This window comes from Vipera berus (genome assembly GCF_964194415.1).
Source record: "Vipera berus genome assembly, chromosome: 1".
In the NCBI taxonomy this organism is placed as follows: Eukaryota; Metazoa; Chordata; class Lepidosauria; order Squamata; family Viperidae; genus Vipera; species Vipera berus.
The window spans coordinates 106,057,024-106,075,868 of NC_138202.1; the positions used below are offsets into that span (position 1 = coordinate 106,057,024).

Sequence of the window (18,845 nt, forward strand, 5' to 3'; positions counted from 1 at the left end):
TTGTCCAGAATGTGAAAAGTGAAAGATTGTGAATAAACAAAATTTTAATGTACAGATAATACCACCAGAAATTATTTTAGCCTTTTTAATAAATGTTGTTATTGATGTTAAGCTCACCATGGAAAACATCATATATTGTTATGTATATACTAGGTTAATTATTTAAAGACTGAAGTGCAACATAACTAGATTCTAAATAATTATTTTTCAAAACACACAACAGTCCAAACAGTAAAAGTAAAGTCCAAATTAAGAATATTTCATTCTTAAGAATTGTTTAAAGTGGTTTAGTTCTAATAGATGGTTATAGATTCAAAATAGTTTTCAAGAGTGTACAAAAGATACTATTTTTTTCTAGCATCAGCTAAATTAGACATATTACATTGAGAAAAATGTTTCTCATTTCTTTCCTGTTACCTTTATTGATTTCATTGCAGAGATGTTAACATAGGAAATAGATTATTTTGTTATCTAATTTTACCTTCCAAAAGACAGAAGGAGATGAAAAATGTGAGGTTCTTTCCTGTTGGCTTTTTTGAATTAGCTGTTTTAGATTCTAAAAGTTTAGTTCCTAAAGAAGTAACCTTGTAAATAATTTTAATGTCCTCCTCAGGTGCAGGGTAGGCAACCTCGGCTCTTTTATGACTCAAGGACTTCGACTCCCAGAATTCCTGAGCCAGCATGGCTCAGCTTAGAAACCTCTCCCTTTCCCCTCAGCATGGCTGGCTCAGGATTTCTGGGAGTTGAAGTCCACGAGTCATAAAAAAGAGCCAAGATTGCCTACTCCTAAAGCCAATGGAGGGAGCTTTTTTTTTTTTTTTGCAAAAAAACCCCTGCCGTTCTGAGCATTCTATGAGAAAAAAAGCCCCGCAGCTACTATTTAGGAGTGCATCAGTATCTAAAGTTTGCCAGGAAAAGTGCTAATATTAGTTTTATCAAGGACTAATTGAGAAGCTGATATCTCTGAGGTGAAGTAGGTATGGAAACAAAACATCAGTAATCTTAAACAGTAGCATGTGTTATTTATGCAGTTTTCCCCAACCAGATGTACTGATGTACAAAATAACAACACCAACAATAATAGAGTTGGAAGGGACCTTGGAGGTCTTCTAGTCCAACCCCCTGGACTAGTGTTAGAGCATTCACAACTTCTGGAGGCAGGTTGTTCCAGAATTCCCAACCACTAGGGGAATAGTTCAGCTGTCTACTGTTAACAGTTCTGCAACCTGCCAAATAAGGGGAAAGCTGTACTAACTATATTGCTCTGGAAGTACAATATGGCACACAGTGAACTGGATAGTGGGAAGAACTGATCCAGACAACATAAAATTACTTTGCCCAAGGGATTTTAACTGGAAAAAAATGTATTTTGGAAATGGAAACTCATAAGTCTGATGAGAACTGCAACCACTTACTAATGGAAAATGCATGGGGTGGTTTTTCTCAAAATTATTTTCTAGTTTCTTGCAAAATGAAAGATAAATAACATTTATACACAGTCCAGTGTTGTGACTGGATTTTTTTAACCTCTTTGGGGTTTTCCTGCAATTCTCCATATTTCAGGTCCATATGGGACAGAATGCAAGGATTACTTTGTAGAACTTTGCTAATTCACCAACAGATATGGGAGTAAAATTTTAAAGAGTTGACCTTTCTTTTCCCAAACAACACTAATTATGAAAATTTCATTTTTGGAAGTAAAGTAGACAGGATAGTGAATTATAGCTGATATAGCAAGCTAATAACACAGACCTTCTCCAAAATGGTCTCTCCCCAATGTAGTTTTCAGATCTCCCAGTGGCACCCCTGTTGTAATCAAGAACATCAATAATAATAATAATAATAATAATAATAATAATAATAATAATAATAATATAAAGTTGGAAGGGATCTTGGAGGTCATCTAGTCCAACCCCCTGCTCACGCAGGAAACCCGATACTATTTCAGACAAATGGCTGTCCAGTCTCTTCTTAAAAACTTCCAGTGTTGGAGCATTCACTGCTTCTGGCGGCAGGTTGTTCCACTGGTTAATTGTTCTGTCAGGAAGTTTCTTTGTTGCTGGTCATTCTTTTTACAGCATTATAAATTTCTCAAGAGAATTGGTTCTTCATATAATATGTCCAGGATACATTTTGAGATTAGTCATTTCTGCCTCAAGTGAAAATTCTAGATTGATTTGAAGTTTGATCCATTTGTTTTGTTTTCTTGGCCTTGTTCTATGACATTCTTGGGTGCCTTCTCCAACCCCAAAGTTCATCAACCTTCTTTCTGTCCTACGTCTTCAAAATCTTTTCTTTCATAGCAAGTTGTAGGGAAAATTATTTCTGAATTTGTAGATAAAGGCACATGTAGCATCCAAATACCCTTTTTAAAGACTCAATTTGATATCCTGCTGGGTGCAAGCCTAGTATATTTTTTGACTGCTAGTTCTTTCACTTTTGTCAGTACTAAAAAGTAGAAGCCATGGGAAAATTATAAGAAATCAGATTTTTCTGCTTACCTTTATTCTTCATACTGTCTCAATCACCCTCTAGCCAAGTGATTTGCTAGGTGATTTGCAAAACCACCTCTGATCCACCAGCAATTTACAACCCATCAGGAAACAATGCCCTCAAGATAAAATCACAATACCAGACCCCTCAGCATAAACCCACACTTAGAAAAGCATCTATACATCTGAGGGTGATCTTCCTTCCTGGACTTCACATCCTCAGGACAATATCCAGATATACACATCTAACATATAGCTCACAATCAAAGCCCAGGGCAGAAATACCTGAATCTACCTATCAGCATCAAAGGCTCTTGTCATTATAAAATCTTACTTGTTTATCCCTAACAGAGTGGCTTTGCAAACCTCTGCTTTGGGGAATGAATAAATCATTTCCTTTCCATGCAGCATGTCTGGATTTCATTCTTGTGCAACTCTGGCTCAAATTGGGACCCAAATTATTCAAACAAAACTATTTAACACTTCAGTATCTTTATTGTCATTTCTAAGGCTGGTTGCTATACATGTTATTAATTTGCTCTTCATTATGTTTATAATTCCATTTTCCACTGTAGTATTTGGCTTTCATTACCAGAGTTCAAAGATTACTTGCATGTGCAGCTGTTAAGAGTGCTCTAAGCACAGCACAAAAGGGACATGGTGGCTCAGTGGGTTAGGACGCTGAGCTTGTTGATCAGATGGTCGGCAGTTTGGCGGGTTGATTCCCGAGTGCCGCATAGCAGAGTGAGTGCCTGCTACTCGTCCCAGCTTCTGCCAACCTAGCAGTTCGAAAGCACGTAAAAATGCAAGTAGAAAAATAGGGACCACTCCGGTAGGAAGGTAACAGCGTTCCGTGCGCCTTTGGCGTCTAGTCATGCCGGCCACATGACCACGGAATCGTCCTCGGACAAACGCGGGCTCTTCGGCTTTGAAATGGAGATGAGCACCGGATATATATATATTCAGCATATAGGTTAAAAGTTCATGAAATCTTGGTAGGCTACAAATAGCTTCATGCCAAATAATATTTCTACAGCATCAGAGAGTTGAGAAAGGATGAGAGAATCGTGTCCTTGAGAAAAGCAACCACATTCTTTTGGGTGTGTTTAAAAAGGGCCTTTGTTCCGTTGCTGCAAAGAAGAGGAAGCAGGAGCAGGAAATGCTTTAGGGCCAATTTTACATGTTGGAGCATCTTGACAAACAATGTCTTCTTGAAGCTTCTTGGGCTATAGATCAGGAGAGATTCAGGCTGAGCCAGGATGAAGTGATTTATGTCTGTTCTCACAAGAAGACTTCCAAATGATCAGGTTACTTTCCCTTTCCTCTAACCATTGTCCTGTTTATACAATAATGCTTTTTTACCGGTAAAGTGATCTATAATCCCATCCATACCTGTTCTTCAAGAAATAAAAGGGGCAGGGAAGCACTAGAAACATGAAACAAATCTAATTATCTCTCTCGTCTTGTTTCCACCAAACACCTTACAGTATTGTCTGGCCTTGTTTTTAACTCCACTGGTTCCTTACTGCACCAATGATATTTGAAGGATATTTCAAAGTTTACCCTTAATCGTGTTCTGAGCAAAACCTGCACTCTGGGACTGGTCAGAGTTTCATTTCTTTAAAAATGGATTTTCCTCTGATTTGCTCAGAAGAAAAACCAGACATTTTGGTCCCTGGGGAGGGGTGGTGGGGGGAGGGTTAAAGAAAAATCCATTGCTGGATAATATTGTTCTTAAAATCCATCAGAGTACACCAAAGAGCGTGCCCAACTTTTTATTTGGGAATTGTATTTAGATTTCTCTCTTATTTGTGGTCCTCTGTTGAGGGGGAAAAAAGTGTTTTGTGGTAATACATTTCCATATGTGAAAATAAAATAGTTCTAATATTATTTAGAAACAATTTGAGAAAGACAGGAGAATTCTGAAGCCAGGTAGGGAATAGGTACTTGTAACAATCCTTTCTGTAGCCCAAATTTTACACACTTCCTATCTAATGTGACTTGTCTACTGCAGCAGACAAAACGTGTTATCTGCCTATGAACTGAACCTTGTGATGAAAGATGCCATGAAGATATGGGTGTACAATTTATAGAGGAATATAGGCAGTGGAAAAAACATTAAGACCAACCCCTCTCCTCACACCTGCACACTGCTAATAGTAAATCTTCACCAAAGTTGCTTTTCTATAAAGAAGTGTTTATGTGTGTGCCTGTGTGCACACAAACGAATCCATGCTAATGCTGTAGAGTTAGACCTAAATTAAAAGCAGGTAAATATGTGGTGAAACCTCTCTCCAGAAACTCCCCATCCAAAGCTAGATAATTTTACATTAGTTTTCATTGCTGGTAAAAAACATAAAGGATGCGGTGTAATTTTAACTTTGCTTCTATCTGGGTTTTCAGTTTAAAAGAGGCATGTTCCTTCCGGTACACAGCCCTTTTGCTCTGTTTGTACCTCAGGGAATGTAGTAATTATCCACTTGCTCTCTGGTGTCTGTAATAAATAGGCACAGCTTTGGTGAAACTGACAGGACATTTTGTTAGTTTCACTACAGGGGAGGGCAGAGAGAGATGATGAAAAAAATGAGGTTGGGATGGGCTGGAAGCATGAATCATGAGTTATATCAGTCAAATTACAAGTCAGTCTGGGTCACCATCCAGGGATTCTGGATGAACAGTGGCTTCTCCTGTGGTTGCTGAAGGAAGCGTACTTAACACGGAAAAATAAATGGCAAATGATGGCATGTAGATTCAAAGAATTTAAAATGTCTTGAGTGATGCGTAAGAAGAATGCTGTGTTCCAAAATTGCAACAAAGCATACATAGATTAACTGAGAAAGTAAAACCTACCTAAGGATCTCAGAGCTGTCAAGGCAATGAATAATAATTCTGAATATAAACTATTAAAGTATTGGTGTATAACACACCAAATTTACCCGTGATAAAAAAGAAACTGTAGGTAGTCGATGTGGCAATACCAGGGAGAACAGAATGGAAGACAATTGGAGAACATCCTAAAGGTCTTAAAATCAAAGCTGCAAGATTATGGCATACTGGCCAGGGTGCTGCCAGACCAGAAGGCCTTGGATGACACTTCAAAAAAATTGCCCATTGACAACATTTCCAGCTGTCAATGACAAAAGACCACTCTACTTGGATCTGCACATACTGCATACTATACCAATACAATATAACATCATAGGTTCTTGCTCAGGGTCTTTAGAATTCAAGCAGACAAGCACCTGCCACAGAAGTAACTATTGTCAATAATGGCAAAAAAAGTCTGGTTAGTGCATATTGCAGTACCTGGAGACAGCAGAACAGAAGAGGAATAACTGGGGGAAAAAGTATACAAAGACTTGCAAATAGAAGTAAAACAACTGGCAAAAGAAAGCAAAGATAGTACCTATAGTAATAGGTGGCTTGGATGCAATTCCCAAACATCTGGTGCACTAGTAGAACATCATCCGTGCTGACAAAATTGTCATCAGTCAATTGCAAAAGGCAGCTTTACTTGGAACAGCTTACATCCTACAGTAATCCCTTTACAATCATTAGATAACTGTGTCACAGATTCTTTTTGAACTATACCCAGTTCAAACTCAAAAGCTTTGGATGTAGACCTAGATTTTCTATAAGGGAGATATTTTATTTTAAAAATGCTGTACATCTAAGACAGAGGTCCCCAATCTTTTGGGCACCAGGGACCAGTTCTGTGGAACAAGGTTTTTCTGCAGACTGGAGGGTGCGTGGTTTTGTGTGCTACAGATGGGGCTTTGCTTGTTTGTGTGGACCGGTTGCTGGCATGCCGCAGCCTGGTACTGGTCCACGGACCGAGAGTTGGGGACCCCTGATCTAAGATGCAAAATTGAAATATACAAATGTGTGAGTTGCTTCAGTGTCTATCATCTTACAGTATAACCTATTTCTCTTACTATTGGTATCGCACAATGTTCACTATGCTATGCTATTACTTGTACTTCTATGCTATATTTCCACTAGCAGCATACTATTATCATAGCTACTATGCTGCTATTACAAGTATACAATAGTATTTTTATGGACCCTGGTCTGTTTTTAAATCCCCCCCCACCTCTCTAGGATTTTCTTCTTTTGCTGTTTTCTCCTTTATTAATGGACAGCAGATAACACAGTGACACATTTGCAACATTGGGCTGGGCTTCTTTTTTGTTCTGGCTCCTTCCACCTCTATGAAGAAAACTTCTTTTATTTGGCTGCTTCAGCAGCTGCACTGCTTTAAAAATACATCTCCTCCACCCCACCTGTTTCAAGGTTGAGCTTTTTATAAGCAATTCTGCCATGCTGATGCTGGGGAGAAGGCTTAAATAGGAAGGGAGAACAGCATGAACGACTGCAATTTTCTCTGCAGCCTGCTCTTCCAGGTCCTCCATAGGTGGGTAAAAATGCCAAATCCAGACTAAATGTCTGACTCTCTGCAAGTTACCATAATCATTTATTAAATATATATGTCACTAACACCCAATGAATACTATCTAAGATTAACAGAACGATGCCTAAAAGGAACCAAATGATCCACACTCCTCACCAGACTAATTATAGACCTATCAAGGGGGCTCTGTTCTGTTGTGTTTCTCAAGGCCTCTTTCAGTTTCAAGAACTTATGCTGTAGATTTATGCTGTAGTTATGCTGTAGTTTAGCCTCCAACCCTATGACATTCTTCTTAGAAATGAGAGCCATTTTGAATAGACATGCAAAAGATACAATTTGATACTAGATAAACTCTCTGTAAATGTACAAGACAACTTCCATGTCACAGTTTTAGTTTGGGGAAATGAAAGACTTAAAAAACCTGCTAGCGGCACGAATCTTATCTGATATGATTCAAAGTTTTCACAATCAGATTGGCATCCAATATAGTAGTATCAGCCAAATCTCCACCGTGACATTTAGAAATTTTATAGCCCTTGGATGCAAAGGAAAAAAAACAAAATCCACAGTTTATGCTGGCTTAATGTATTGAGCTTACCTGGACTTGGTTTCTTACCTAAGCAGAATTTATTTATTTATTTATTTTTATTTTAATTCCATTTATATCCCGCCCTTCTCCGAAGACTCAGGGCGGCTTACAAGCTTAGCAGTAGGGCCAGGCTGCAAGAAGACATGTGGAAATAAAGCTGAATAGATTCCAAATGTATTGAAAAAATATGAAAAGAAATTGAAGAGGCACACACAATGTAGTCTTTATGTAATTGGCCCTTTATGTAATTCACTGCTAGGTGAAAGAATCAGTGAACACTCTGCAATGCAGGAGTTACAGCTATCTAAGGAGATTCAGTATCTACCATAGCACTGTGCAATGGTGCTTGCATTCCCTTTTAATTATTGAGAAGGTGTAAATGTTTCTTTCAGGCTGTACTGGTTCCTGAAAGACCTCATTATGACTGTTCCAAGGTCTTTCTTTTTTAACAAAGAATATTTACTGAAATCTTTCCTTATCTATACAGGCTATAGTCAAGCCATTACAGTGACGTCCTAGTGTGCACATTGGTGTGGATGAAATTTTTATTAAATGAATTTTAACAAGATAAAAATACTAATTTTAGAGAAGAAATAAAGGAAAACAATGAACAGATAAAGAAAAAAGATTAGAAAGAGCTGCCTTCTAACATTAGCAATGGTTATAAATGAATTTATATTTTACCCTCTTTTTCTTAAGGTTCCATCATAATTTCCTTCTTTCCATAGTTTACTTTTTCTAATCACAAGTTCATTTTTTTCTTTCTTCCGCAAAAAGTCCATAAGGGGTTTCCAATCACTAATAAATCTGTTTATCGTTCTTTTGCTAATCAAACATGTTAATTTGGCATTCTACATCTTTACCAACCATTCCTCCATTACGGATGTTTCATTTTTGTGGATATAATAGCCTTGCAGCAGTTATCATGTACAACTGGGCTTATGTTTTAAAATCCTAAATAGCATGGGGCCCAAAGGTTGCAAAGGCCCTTCCTTTTTACTCAAGAGTAGTACCAGTCTTGATAATTTTAGTATCATAAACAGACAGAAGCCATCTCAACTGTAGGCCTCCAGCTATGGAAAAACTCCTCCCCCCCAGATGCCAGCATAGCAAATTTTATTCATTCAGATCTTAGCCAGGTATTTTAGTCATTTGATTTTTGTACGCTTACTCTGTGGTTTTTCTCTTTTTATCATGGTGGTGTGATTTTCCTGTTTTAATTACTTTATCCTTACCTCATCTGTACAATATGTTGATAACTGAAAGGTTGAGTATTTTAAAGCTGCGATAATAAATAGTAAACAAGCATCAAAAGACAGTCTTCGCTTGAACCTGTAATTGTACAATGTTAAATAAAGAAATAACCTTGCAGGAAGTCCTGTGCTAGTATGTTTTGATTCCCAGGTGTTCACAGCTTCGTCCAAATGATGCTTTAGGTCTAACCTTGGCAGAATGAGGTTGGATTCAATTAAGCTGATGCAATTTTCTTTTTTCTTTTCTTTTGTCTTTCTGAGGATGAGCATCTTCTCCTCCTCCAAATGTGGCTGAATTAAAATTCCCCTCATTCTCTTGGGATTCAGTATCATGAGAGCTGCAACATTGCCTAGTTTTGTTGCATTGGGTTCTACTTTGCTACTTATTGTTTTTGGAAGAAGCCTTGAGACAGACAAGCCACACCAACCTCCAAGCAAATCATTAAAAGCCATAATCAAAACAGCTAGATATCCTAGATTAGGTTTGGCTGAGCTACACTGATGCTCAACAATTGACTTTATGGGACTAGAAAAAGATACCATAGTTGAACCAAAGGGCTAAGTGCTGTGCAGTGTGCTGTGCAGGTAAGACGTTGGATCATGAGCAGGTTCTAATTGACTGTAATCCATGGAAAGTCACTGGGTGATTTTGGGCCAATCATTCTCTCTAGGCCTAACCTATCTCAGTAATGTTATGGGGAAAAAAGTGGAACAGGGAGGGCTATTGTGCACTACTTTAAACTCCTGAAAGCTTGAAAGCTAAGCAGGATCAGATTTGTCAAACAATTGGATAGGAGACTGCCAGGGAATATCAAGGCTTATGCTGGATTAGAAGTCAAAAGACTTCCTGGAAGACACAGCAAAGGCAAATGGATCCATAATGTTGGTGCACTCATTATGCTTTTACCTTTACCTTGAACAGACAGGTAAAATTGACCTGATATTAACCAATCATCTTAACCCCAGATTTCTACTCATTGGAATCAATTGTAATCTGTTAACATTTTAATCAAGGAAATCTCTTCTAATTCATTAAAACATTCTGTGTTTGGGGGCTTTAAAAATAATACTCATGGGAAAGTACTACGTTATCCTTCTTGCCTCCTTCGCCAAGAAGATTCTGATGAAGATATTATTTCTGTGAAATTGTCAAAATGTTAAGCTAGCCAGGCTAGGGGGTTGTGGACCAGAGTCTCTTAGGTCTGCAGTTCCAAAACAGAGATGGGAGAGAAAGGCAATTGTGATGGCATGTGGAACTTGTCAAAGCTTCCTCTCAAATGGGCTTTGATCAAGAAAACCTGTGTCAGGACCCACCTCAATCCACATCTTAGGAAATAAGAACTCTTGGATGCAAGTTTAGTCCAAAAGGAAAATGTTTACTAGGATGGAATCGATTGTGGGAATACAAGACGGAATCTGAGAAAAGTTACATTTCAATCCTATATAAACCATTCCCATTCCAGCCCCTCCCCTCATCCATTTGGTCAGGCTGTCGTCAGTTGCTAGGTGTCAGGTCCTTCCATGGGAAAGGGAACTCCTTGGTTTTATGGTTATTGCTTTCCTTTTCAGTTGTAAATGAAGATACAATCCAGACCTGTCTGTCCCCCCTCCCTTCCCCAGTAAAACATCCCCTGTTGTTTGAAAATCGCTTTAGTAACCATCCTCTCCCCCCCCTCGGAGAGATGGCAGAATCCCCAGAAATAGCACGTTGTTCTACCTATACAATTATGAAATGTGATATAAATGGATTCTGACAACCTGTCTCCCTTCTTTGAGGGGGAGAGAAAGGCTGGCCTGGAGGCCTTTGGGAAGGTTTTCTTGGACTCTTGTTTAATTGTGCACCCACGTAGTTCATCAGGATTGTTGATGCTAGCCAGACATCCTTCTAGCAGTACTTCAAAAGCTTGAGTGATGCACTGAGGAAATTATACTGCAGAGCAAGATGCTGACTGGGTGTTGCTAATTAGAGATAATTTTAATTCACTGTCTTCTCCAAGTGAATTAGTGCATGACAATGGGAAAGCTTTCACTGCTGTTCCAAATTACTTTAAAAAAAAAGAAAACAATGTGCGTCACATAATATTATGCCAATATTGTGGGGGTCTGAGGATGCTTTCATAAGAAGCTAACACCAATAGAATTATGTAGCCTAGTAAAGAGGTTCTTAGATTATGGGAAGACTTTTGAAAGACATTACTCAGTTGCTTCATAAGATTAGCACTGGAAGTTATATTTCCCCTCCTTCATTCAAATTCAGATATCCGCTGAAAGGTAAAGGTTGGGGTTTAGGTATTTGGTTCTTTCCAACTGACAATTGACATTGCATCAGTGTATTTGCTCCCGTCTGCTGATTCCTCATAATTCCAGAGGCTGTTATATTAGAAGTGCATATTGTCCTGCTAAAGAAAACTTCCTCTTCTTATTCTTTGGGTGACAAAGTGTTAGTTACTAGAGAACTGTTGCATTTAAGCTGCTTTTGCAAGGAGAACTTGTAAGAAAAAGACCCACCTTTACTCCAGTCTTTTAATCTATCTTGTTTCATCTTCTATCTTCATGCTTTTGTCATGTCATGTTTAACCAAGCATTCCTGAACTTTGTGTAGTCCAGATACACTAAAATGCATCCCCTATCATTGTTAGCCTGCATGCATATCCACACACACACACACACACACACACACACATATATGCAAAAGCAGAGTCCTATCTAATGAGCGTATAATGGATGTAACAAAGGACATTCTGCAGGGGACCATCCTAGGTTCCATGTTCAATATATTTTTAAGTGACATATGAAGGATTGAAAAGTAAGATTGAATTTGGGGGCATAAACTTGGGACAAACACCTTAATAATTACTGCAGGATAAGAGGACCATACTGTATATCTGTGCAAGTGCAAACAAAAGGGATCTGGGGTGCCTTGATGAATCACAAGTGAACATCAGTAACAATGAGATGCAACTACGAAAAAAAGTAAACTGACAGACTGCACTAACTGAAATAAGACATCAAGATCAAGAGTGATGGGACAAGAAACAAAGGGTTTAAATCCCAATGAAGTAAAATTCAGTTGGACATCAGGAAAAAAAAGCTTTGCCAACTGTTTTAACAATGGATGAATAAAACACTCAACAATGCTCAACAAGAGAAACCAATTGCCTTAGGAAGTATTGGACTCTCTTTTCCTAGAGATGTTCCAAATAGCTTCTTTTGGGAAAGCCGTCCTAGTGGATTCCTGTGCTAGGCAAGGGATTCAACTATACAGTCTCCCACATCCGTTCCAACCTTTGCATTCTAGAATTTTAAGAAACAAGAACATAATCCAAAAACATCTAGTTGGAAATAGGTTCCACTGAAAATAATAGGTCTTAATTTCTATCCAATATACAGTTGTTGTTGTTGTTAGTTGCAAAGTCGTGTCCGACCCATCGTGACCCCATGGACGACGTTTCTCCAGGAACGTACGTGAATCTTAATCTCAAAAATCTTATGCAAGTAGAAAAATGGGTGTTGCTATAAGTAGAATAATTTTCTACACTCCATAAAAGTGGCTAAAACCCCCCCAGAGACAAGTATGGGATACTTGAAATTTGTCAGAATTCCTCCCTGGTTCCAAGCTGTAAGTGAATTATTGAACAATATCTTGTCTTCCTACCAGCCCCTTTTTAACATGGGGAAAAATAATGGTTGTGTGGAAAGTCCAGAAGTGGGTTGGGAATGGCTGCACCCAGAGGGTCTATAGATAAAAGGCGTCTCAGTCCCTCTGCTATACCTTGAACCCAGGGTGAAATTTTATTTAGCCATTAATGAGCCAAAATTAATTGTTCACAATTACATTATTTTTGTGCTGCTATTTGAAAATAATTTCAGCCAGACATGACAATATTTCTCAGAGGTCAGATGCCTGTAAAATACTGCATTTATCAGACTACTTCAAAGTCAGAATACTCTTGAGCAATACAAAATTTCTGCCCATGAGACTTGTTTGGGATATGAAGATAAAATGAACATAGTTTACCTGCAATGGACATGTGAACACAAAAAGCAATATTAAAAACATTCATCAAAAATATAAAACACAACTATTACAAATAATTTAAAAGTATTTTTCCCCACCAAATGGTGCAGAATTGCCTATCTTATAAATAGAAAAAAAAGGAAATAGCAGTTTGCAAGCTGGATTTCTTGCTTGGTTAACCAGATTTTGGTTTTTTAAAGGGTTCTTTGGTTTACAAGTGCTTTTCGGTGAAAGTTCAACTATTCAGTTCAGCAGTTACATTCAATCTGAAGAAATCTAGCAACTTCCATCATCCTTCTTTGCTTTTCTTCATTAATTTCCTGCATCAGCACAATCAAATCACAATCCAAGTTATTAAATCTTGTTTGTGTTCCATGGTTATGCTCTAGAACAGGAGAAAAAGAGAGAAAATCAATGGAATAAAAGATAGCAATTATTTCTCAACAAAATACGGTAAACAATTTTTTCCCCACCAAAATCCAATACATGCATCACACCCTATTGTATTTCCTTAGTTTTCGAACAGGTTGCATATGAGGCTTCCTCCTTAATTTATTTAGGGTTTAAATGAGATGACCTCTTAAAAATAGTATCAGTAAAGCAGCAGTTACTTTTCTGATCAGTTTGCCTCACTTACACAATGAGTAAGAGCTATTTTCTCAGCATCATGAAGTGGTGGAAACGTATTTAGGTTTGACTGATGACTTTAACTGATCAAATTTGGCCTGCAACTTAGAGATTCTTGATTGAGAGACTTCCCAATAGCAAAGTACTTTGAGAGTACTTTTTTCCAATATAGAATGTTCCATTTGTGTTGGCACTCAAATTAACCAATGCATAAAAACCAATGCTGGGAATTGAGAGGGAGGGGGTTATGGCCTTAGGATATCTGGAAGGCATCTGACTGGAGAAAGCACTACTGTACTTGATGAAATTGATGAAACTCTGTGACACACCTGCTGCAAAGCACCTGAATTTCCACAGGCTTCTCAAATGACAGGGCAAGCCACATTCAGAGATACACAAAGGCACAACAAGCTTTCAGCAATAAGGGATCAAAGCATAATAGCCTGCAGGGATCTCCAAAAGAACTTTCAACCCCAAGGATGATTGCTAAGATGTGTTTCACAATGTTCCACTAGTCTTTAATAAGCATCTTAGAACTGAATAAATGTATTTTAGAAATAAGTGTTGGGTTCTCTGTGAAACCTTATCACTTTACACATATCCCCTAAGAAGTCTTGCTCAAAGTCTATAGCAGGGGTCTTCAAACTTGGCCCTTTTATGACTTGTGGACTTCAACTCCCAGAATTCCTCACCCAGGCATGCCTGGCAGAGGAATTCTGGGAGTTGAAGTCCACAATTCATAAAAGGGCCAAGTTTGAAGACCCCTGGTCTATAGTGTTGCTTAAATGTTAGCAGTTGGAAGATCTTTCTGCCTTTGTGCACCTCCATTTTAATTGAATTATATTTTAATAAAATCAAGAAAAATGCTAAGCCAGACGTATATACCGTAAGTAGCATTAATGGGTTTTTTTAAAAAAAAAATTACCCTGCATCCCCTATTACAAGAACAATGACACCAGCTCATTCTTCCTTAGTGGTTACAGTTACAATTACTGATACAGTTTGTATCAATGAATCCCCCACTAGCATGATGGATTGGTTATGAGGTTGATCTGTTGTTGATTTAAGGGTGGTATATCTGCTGCCTTTCTGGCTACTTCTATAGATCACTGGCTTGTAGCAAAGTTGCTAATTGCAACATTGGTGACTTCATCCTGCAGTTCCATATGCATTCCTAGAACTAGATGCTGGATGTGTTGCCCATTGCTCTAGTAATACTCTAAGAGACAGAAAGAGAACGCATTTCTTGAAGAAGTCAGAAGTAGTTCAATGGCTGCTTGTAGTCCATTTCCATCCTGCTTCCCTTGTCTTAGCAAAGCATTTCCTCTCCAGGTGACCTTTAAATTTGTTAAACCTAAGGCTGTGCACCCATTACAACTGCTTAAAGCAGCATCTCTTCCTGCAAACATGCAGCCTTGGTAGGAATAGTGCAAATCTGGGGAAAGATATATTTGGTTTAGAAAGTTGCTAATATCAAAGCATCATTTTATTTTGTCTTCAGATCTGAAGCAATGCAGAGCCCTCACTATGATGACTGGGAATTTTAAACACAGTAATCTTGAAAAAAATGGAAGTGCATGTATACAACACTATATTTGCAAATTTCCATGTCTGTCGGAACACGGCTTGCATATGGTAAAAATGCTACTTTCAAAAGGGAAAAAGACAGAAGTGATTACAATAGTGGGCTACAAGGCTGCCCTGCAGGATCATTTTTTAAAAACAGCAGGAAGAAGGTTAAGAGTAATTCTTCCCATGAAAAAAACATGTGATTCTGCAGCTTGGATCCTCTGTTAAACTAAGTTTGCCCATCAAACTAAACCAGGGTTTACAAATGTCAATGGAGAAGTAAAATCAAATATATTAAATCAATCTGAAATCCTATCTCTCCCTGCCCTCCAATAATTTGCTTTTTAAATGGATTTATCATCTTACATTTGCAGAAAAGACAAATTTTTTTCTTAGTTTCCTCTTTGAAGGATAGCAGTCTAAAATTCAGAGTCATCTTGCTCACAGATAAATCATTGTGTAGCTCAGTTTGAGGTGTGAACCAGACCAGCTTCTCTAAAAACAGGCGCTGTGATTTGTTAACCATGGTTTACCTAGCACGTTGTACTATACTCTGTACAGAGAATAGCCCAATTCATTCATTAGCAAACACACTAGGCATGCAGCTCACTTGGATATAAATGTCTATGCCGTCTAGGCAAGAAGCCAGCTACGAGAAGCCCCTTTTTGCAAAGACGCCTTTCAGCTACGTTCCTTCTCTGCCCTCTTAAGGAACCGGAACACTCAATCTCGACTCAAAGAAAAGCCGACGGCTGGCAAGAGAATAAAGGAGCGGCGGGAGGGGGTGTGTGTGTGCCTAATTGAAGAGGAAACGTAATTGAAGAGGAATCAATCATCATGCCGCCAACCTGTCGAATCTTTTCCGGACGCTCGTCCGCAGCCCTTTGGGAACCATTTACGTCCTCTCACCTCGGCTAGGCTGGCCCGCGGGACCGGCCGGGCGCGGGGCTCAGGGCGCCCGAGCCAAGCGCCGGTCGCGACTGCCCGCCGCCGCCTGCTCGACGGCCTCCTGCCGGCTCTTGAAGTCCTGGATGGCGCGCTTGTTCTGGAAGTCGATCAGCGCCATGGTGATGGAGGCGTTCCAGCAGCTCTCGCCCGGGCACCGAAAGTCGATCTCCTTGCGGTCCGTGGTGACGATGGTGAAGTAGACGTACTTGCCGGTGCGCTCCACGCAATCCACCTTCTGGATGGAGCCGAAGCGCAGCTCCTTGGCGCGGGCCCTGCCGCCGCCGCCGCCGCCCTCGGGCGAGAAGAGGCTCAGGCTCTCCTTGCTCAGCACCACCTGCTTCTTCTTCCACAGCTGGAAGAGGCTGTCGCTGCGCTTCTCCAGCTCGCCCTCGCGGATCACCTCCGACGCCGGCCCGCCCGACGGCCCTTTCATTCTGCCCGCGCCCGCCGCCCGCTCCCGGCCCGCTCTCGCCGCTCCTGCCGCCGCCGCCGCCCCACTCCGGCCGCGCCACGCGAGAACGACGCCGGCTCGGCCGCTCTGTTGTGTCGGGTGCCGGTGCTGCGCGTCTTGCTGAGTGCGCGAAGAGCTCCGTTTATGGTCTCGGTCGGCGGCTCCACCTTGTCTTCAGCCTCTCCGCCCACGCGGTCGCCCGATTCCCTGGTGCCAGACGGGGCTCCTCCCTCCATTCTCCGACCGCGTTCTTTAACCCGCGATACGGATGGCGCCCCCTTGGGGAGATTTGGTCAGGCGAGGCGGCGGGTTAAAAAAAAATGAAATGAAAGGCACCGCGAGATTTGCGGTGATCGGCGCTAAAAGGAGGGACGGAAATTTGACGGAAAGATTTTTTTTTTAAATTCCATTTATATCCCGCCCTTCTCCGAAGACTCAGGGCGGCTTACAAGCTTAGCAGTAGCAATAAGCCTTCATTCTATGTATATGCCTGCTTATTAGGGCTTTCACACACACCCCAAGCGGCATTATTACAAAGTCAGCTTAATTGCCCCCAACAATCTGGGTCCTCATTTTACCTACCTGGAAGGCTGAGTCAACCTTGAGCCTGGTGGGATGCGAACCTGCACTAATTGCAGGCAGCTGGTGTTACTTAAGGAGGAATTAGCCCACTGCTCCACCAAGGCTCTATTGATTGAAGGTGAATTTCCGATTTTGTCCTCAAGAGTACAGACAACTGCCCTACTGCCTGGCAACCAAATACACGAGCTACATTTACTCAAGAGTCTTACTTTCGAGGCGAAGTGAATCAAGTTACTTTTGTAGGTGCTGAAGTTATTATGGTGGCGCATTCATGCGTGCAATAAACCGTCAGTGCAATAACCAAAGGTTCGGAGTTCAGAATGCAAGATGGAAAGAGCTTTATCTTGTTATTTTTATTAATGAAGTATATACAAAGTATACAAAGAAGCGACATTAAAGTCACACTACAACAAAAAGTTCAGAGAAGAGCAACTAAGATGATCAAAGGCCTGGAGACTAAAACATACAAAGAACAGCTGCAGGACTTGGGTTTGGCTAGTCTAAAGAAAAGAAGAAACAGGGGAGACATGACATTCCAGTATTTTAGGGGCTGCCACAAAGAAGAGGGGGTCACGTTATTCATCAAAGCACCACAGGGCAGGACAAGAAATAGTGGTTGGAAACCGATCAAAGAGAGAAGCAACCTGGAATTAAGGAGAAACTTCCTAACAGTGAGGACAATTAACCAGTGGAACAGCTTGTCTTCAGAAATCATGGGCGCTCCATCGCTGGAAATTTTCAAGAAACTGGACAGTCACTTGTCTGAGATGGTATAGGTTCTCCTGCTTGGGGGGGGGGCTGGACTAGAAGACCTCCAAGGTCCCTTCCAGCTTCTAATTCTATTCTATTCTATTCTATTCTATTCTATTCTATTCTATTCTATTCTATTCTATTCTATTCTATTCTATTCTATTCTATTCTATTCTATTCTATTCTATTCTATTCTATTCTATTCCAATTAACTATGGCCCAGGCTGCCAGAAGAGAAAGAACCAGAACTTTGTATCTCCCTCGAAACCCAAAGTGGTAAAAGGAAGTAAAGAAGAAGAGGTGTAACAAACACATAATAGATTAGTGATTGAGATGCAGGAAAGAAAGTGGATTGTAATGGGATACCCAGCCCCTGATTTATGCATAGTTCTTGGTTGATACAGAGTGAACTTAACTGGTCTTGGAGATCTGAGCACAGTGAACCTTGTGGGACAGGACTTGATCTGCAAAAGCCTGAGATACTTCAATTACTTGCTTTTAGACAAGGGTGCAAAGAATTCCTTCTGATTTCACCATAATCCAGAGGTCCAACTCACTCCCCAGCAAGAAAGGTCATTAGTTAGGTAAAATGGGCATTATTGCCCATGTCTGGAAGCATACATTGTCCATTCACAAAAATGTTAACATATGTTTAGGCATATAAGCATAAATACCAAAAGGGACGTGGTGGCTCAGTGGGTTAGGATGCTGAGCTTGTCGATCAGAAGGTCGGCAGTTTGGCGGGTTGAATCCCGTGTGCCGCGTAGCAGAGTGAGCTCCTGTTACTCGTCCCAGCTTCTGCCAACCTAGCAGTTCGAAAGCACGTAAAAATGCAAGTAGAAAAATAGGGACCACTACGGTGGGAAGGTAACAGCGTTCTGTGCGCCTTTGGCGTCTAGTCATGCCGGCCACATGACCACAGAGACGTCCTCGGACAAGCGCTGGCTCTTCGGCTTTGAAACGGAGATGAGCATCAGCCCCTAGAGTCGGAAACGACTAGCACGCATGTGCGGGGGAACCTTTACCTTTACCTTTTTATAAATACAAATGTTACATTTATTTGAAAACCCCAGTACTTGGAATTAGTTGCAGACAATGATAAGAAACAAAATAAGCAATAATATCAGATTACAAAATAATGACAAAATAGCAGAA

General features: G+C 40.2%; 1 protein-coding gene across 2 annotated transcripts; it reads right to left on the reverse strand.

Annotated features, from left to right (window-relative positions):
* Nucleotides 1-12,529: 12,529 nt before the first annotated feature.
* Nucleotides 12,530-16,579, reverse strand: LOC308660474 (pleckstrin homology-like domain family A member 2). 2 transcript variants are annotated; one of them, XR_014024741.1, is made up of 2 exons: nt 15,808-16,579; nt 12,530-13,148 (listed from the first exon to the last, which is right to left on the reverse strand). XR_014024741.1 is itself a non-coding variant. In XM_081314868.1 (2 exons), the coding sequence occupies exon 1, from the start codon at nt 16,338-16,340 to the stop codon at nt 15,909-15,911; it is 432 nt and encodes a 143-aa protein (XP_081170994.1). In that variant the 5' UTR covers nt 16,341-16,579; the 3' UTR covers nt 12,530-13,148; nt 15,869-15,908. The 2 variants fall into 2 exon arrangements, 1 of the variants encoding a protein (XP_081170994.1); XM_081314868.1 differs by having other exon boundaries at nt 15,869-16,579.
* Nucleotides 16,580-18,845: the final 2,266 nt, after the last annotated feature.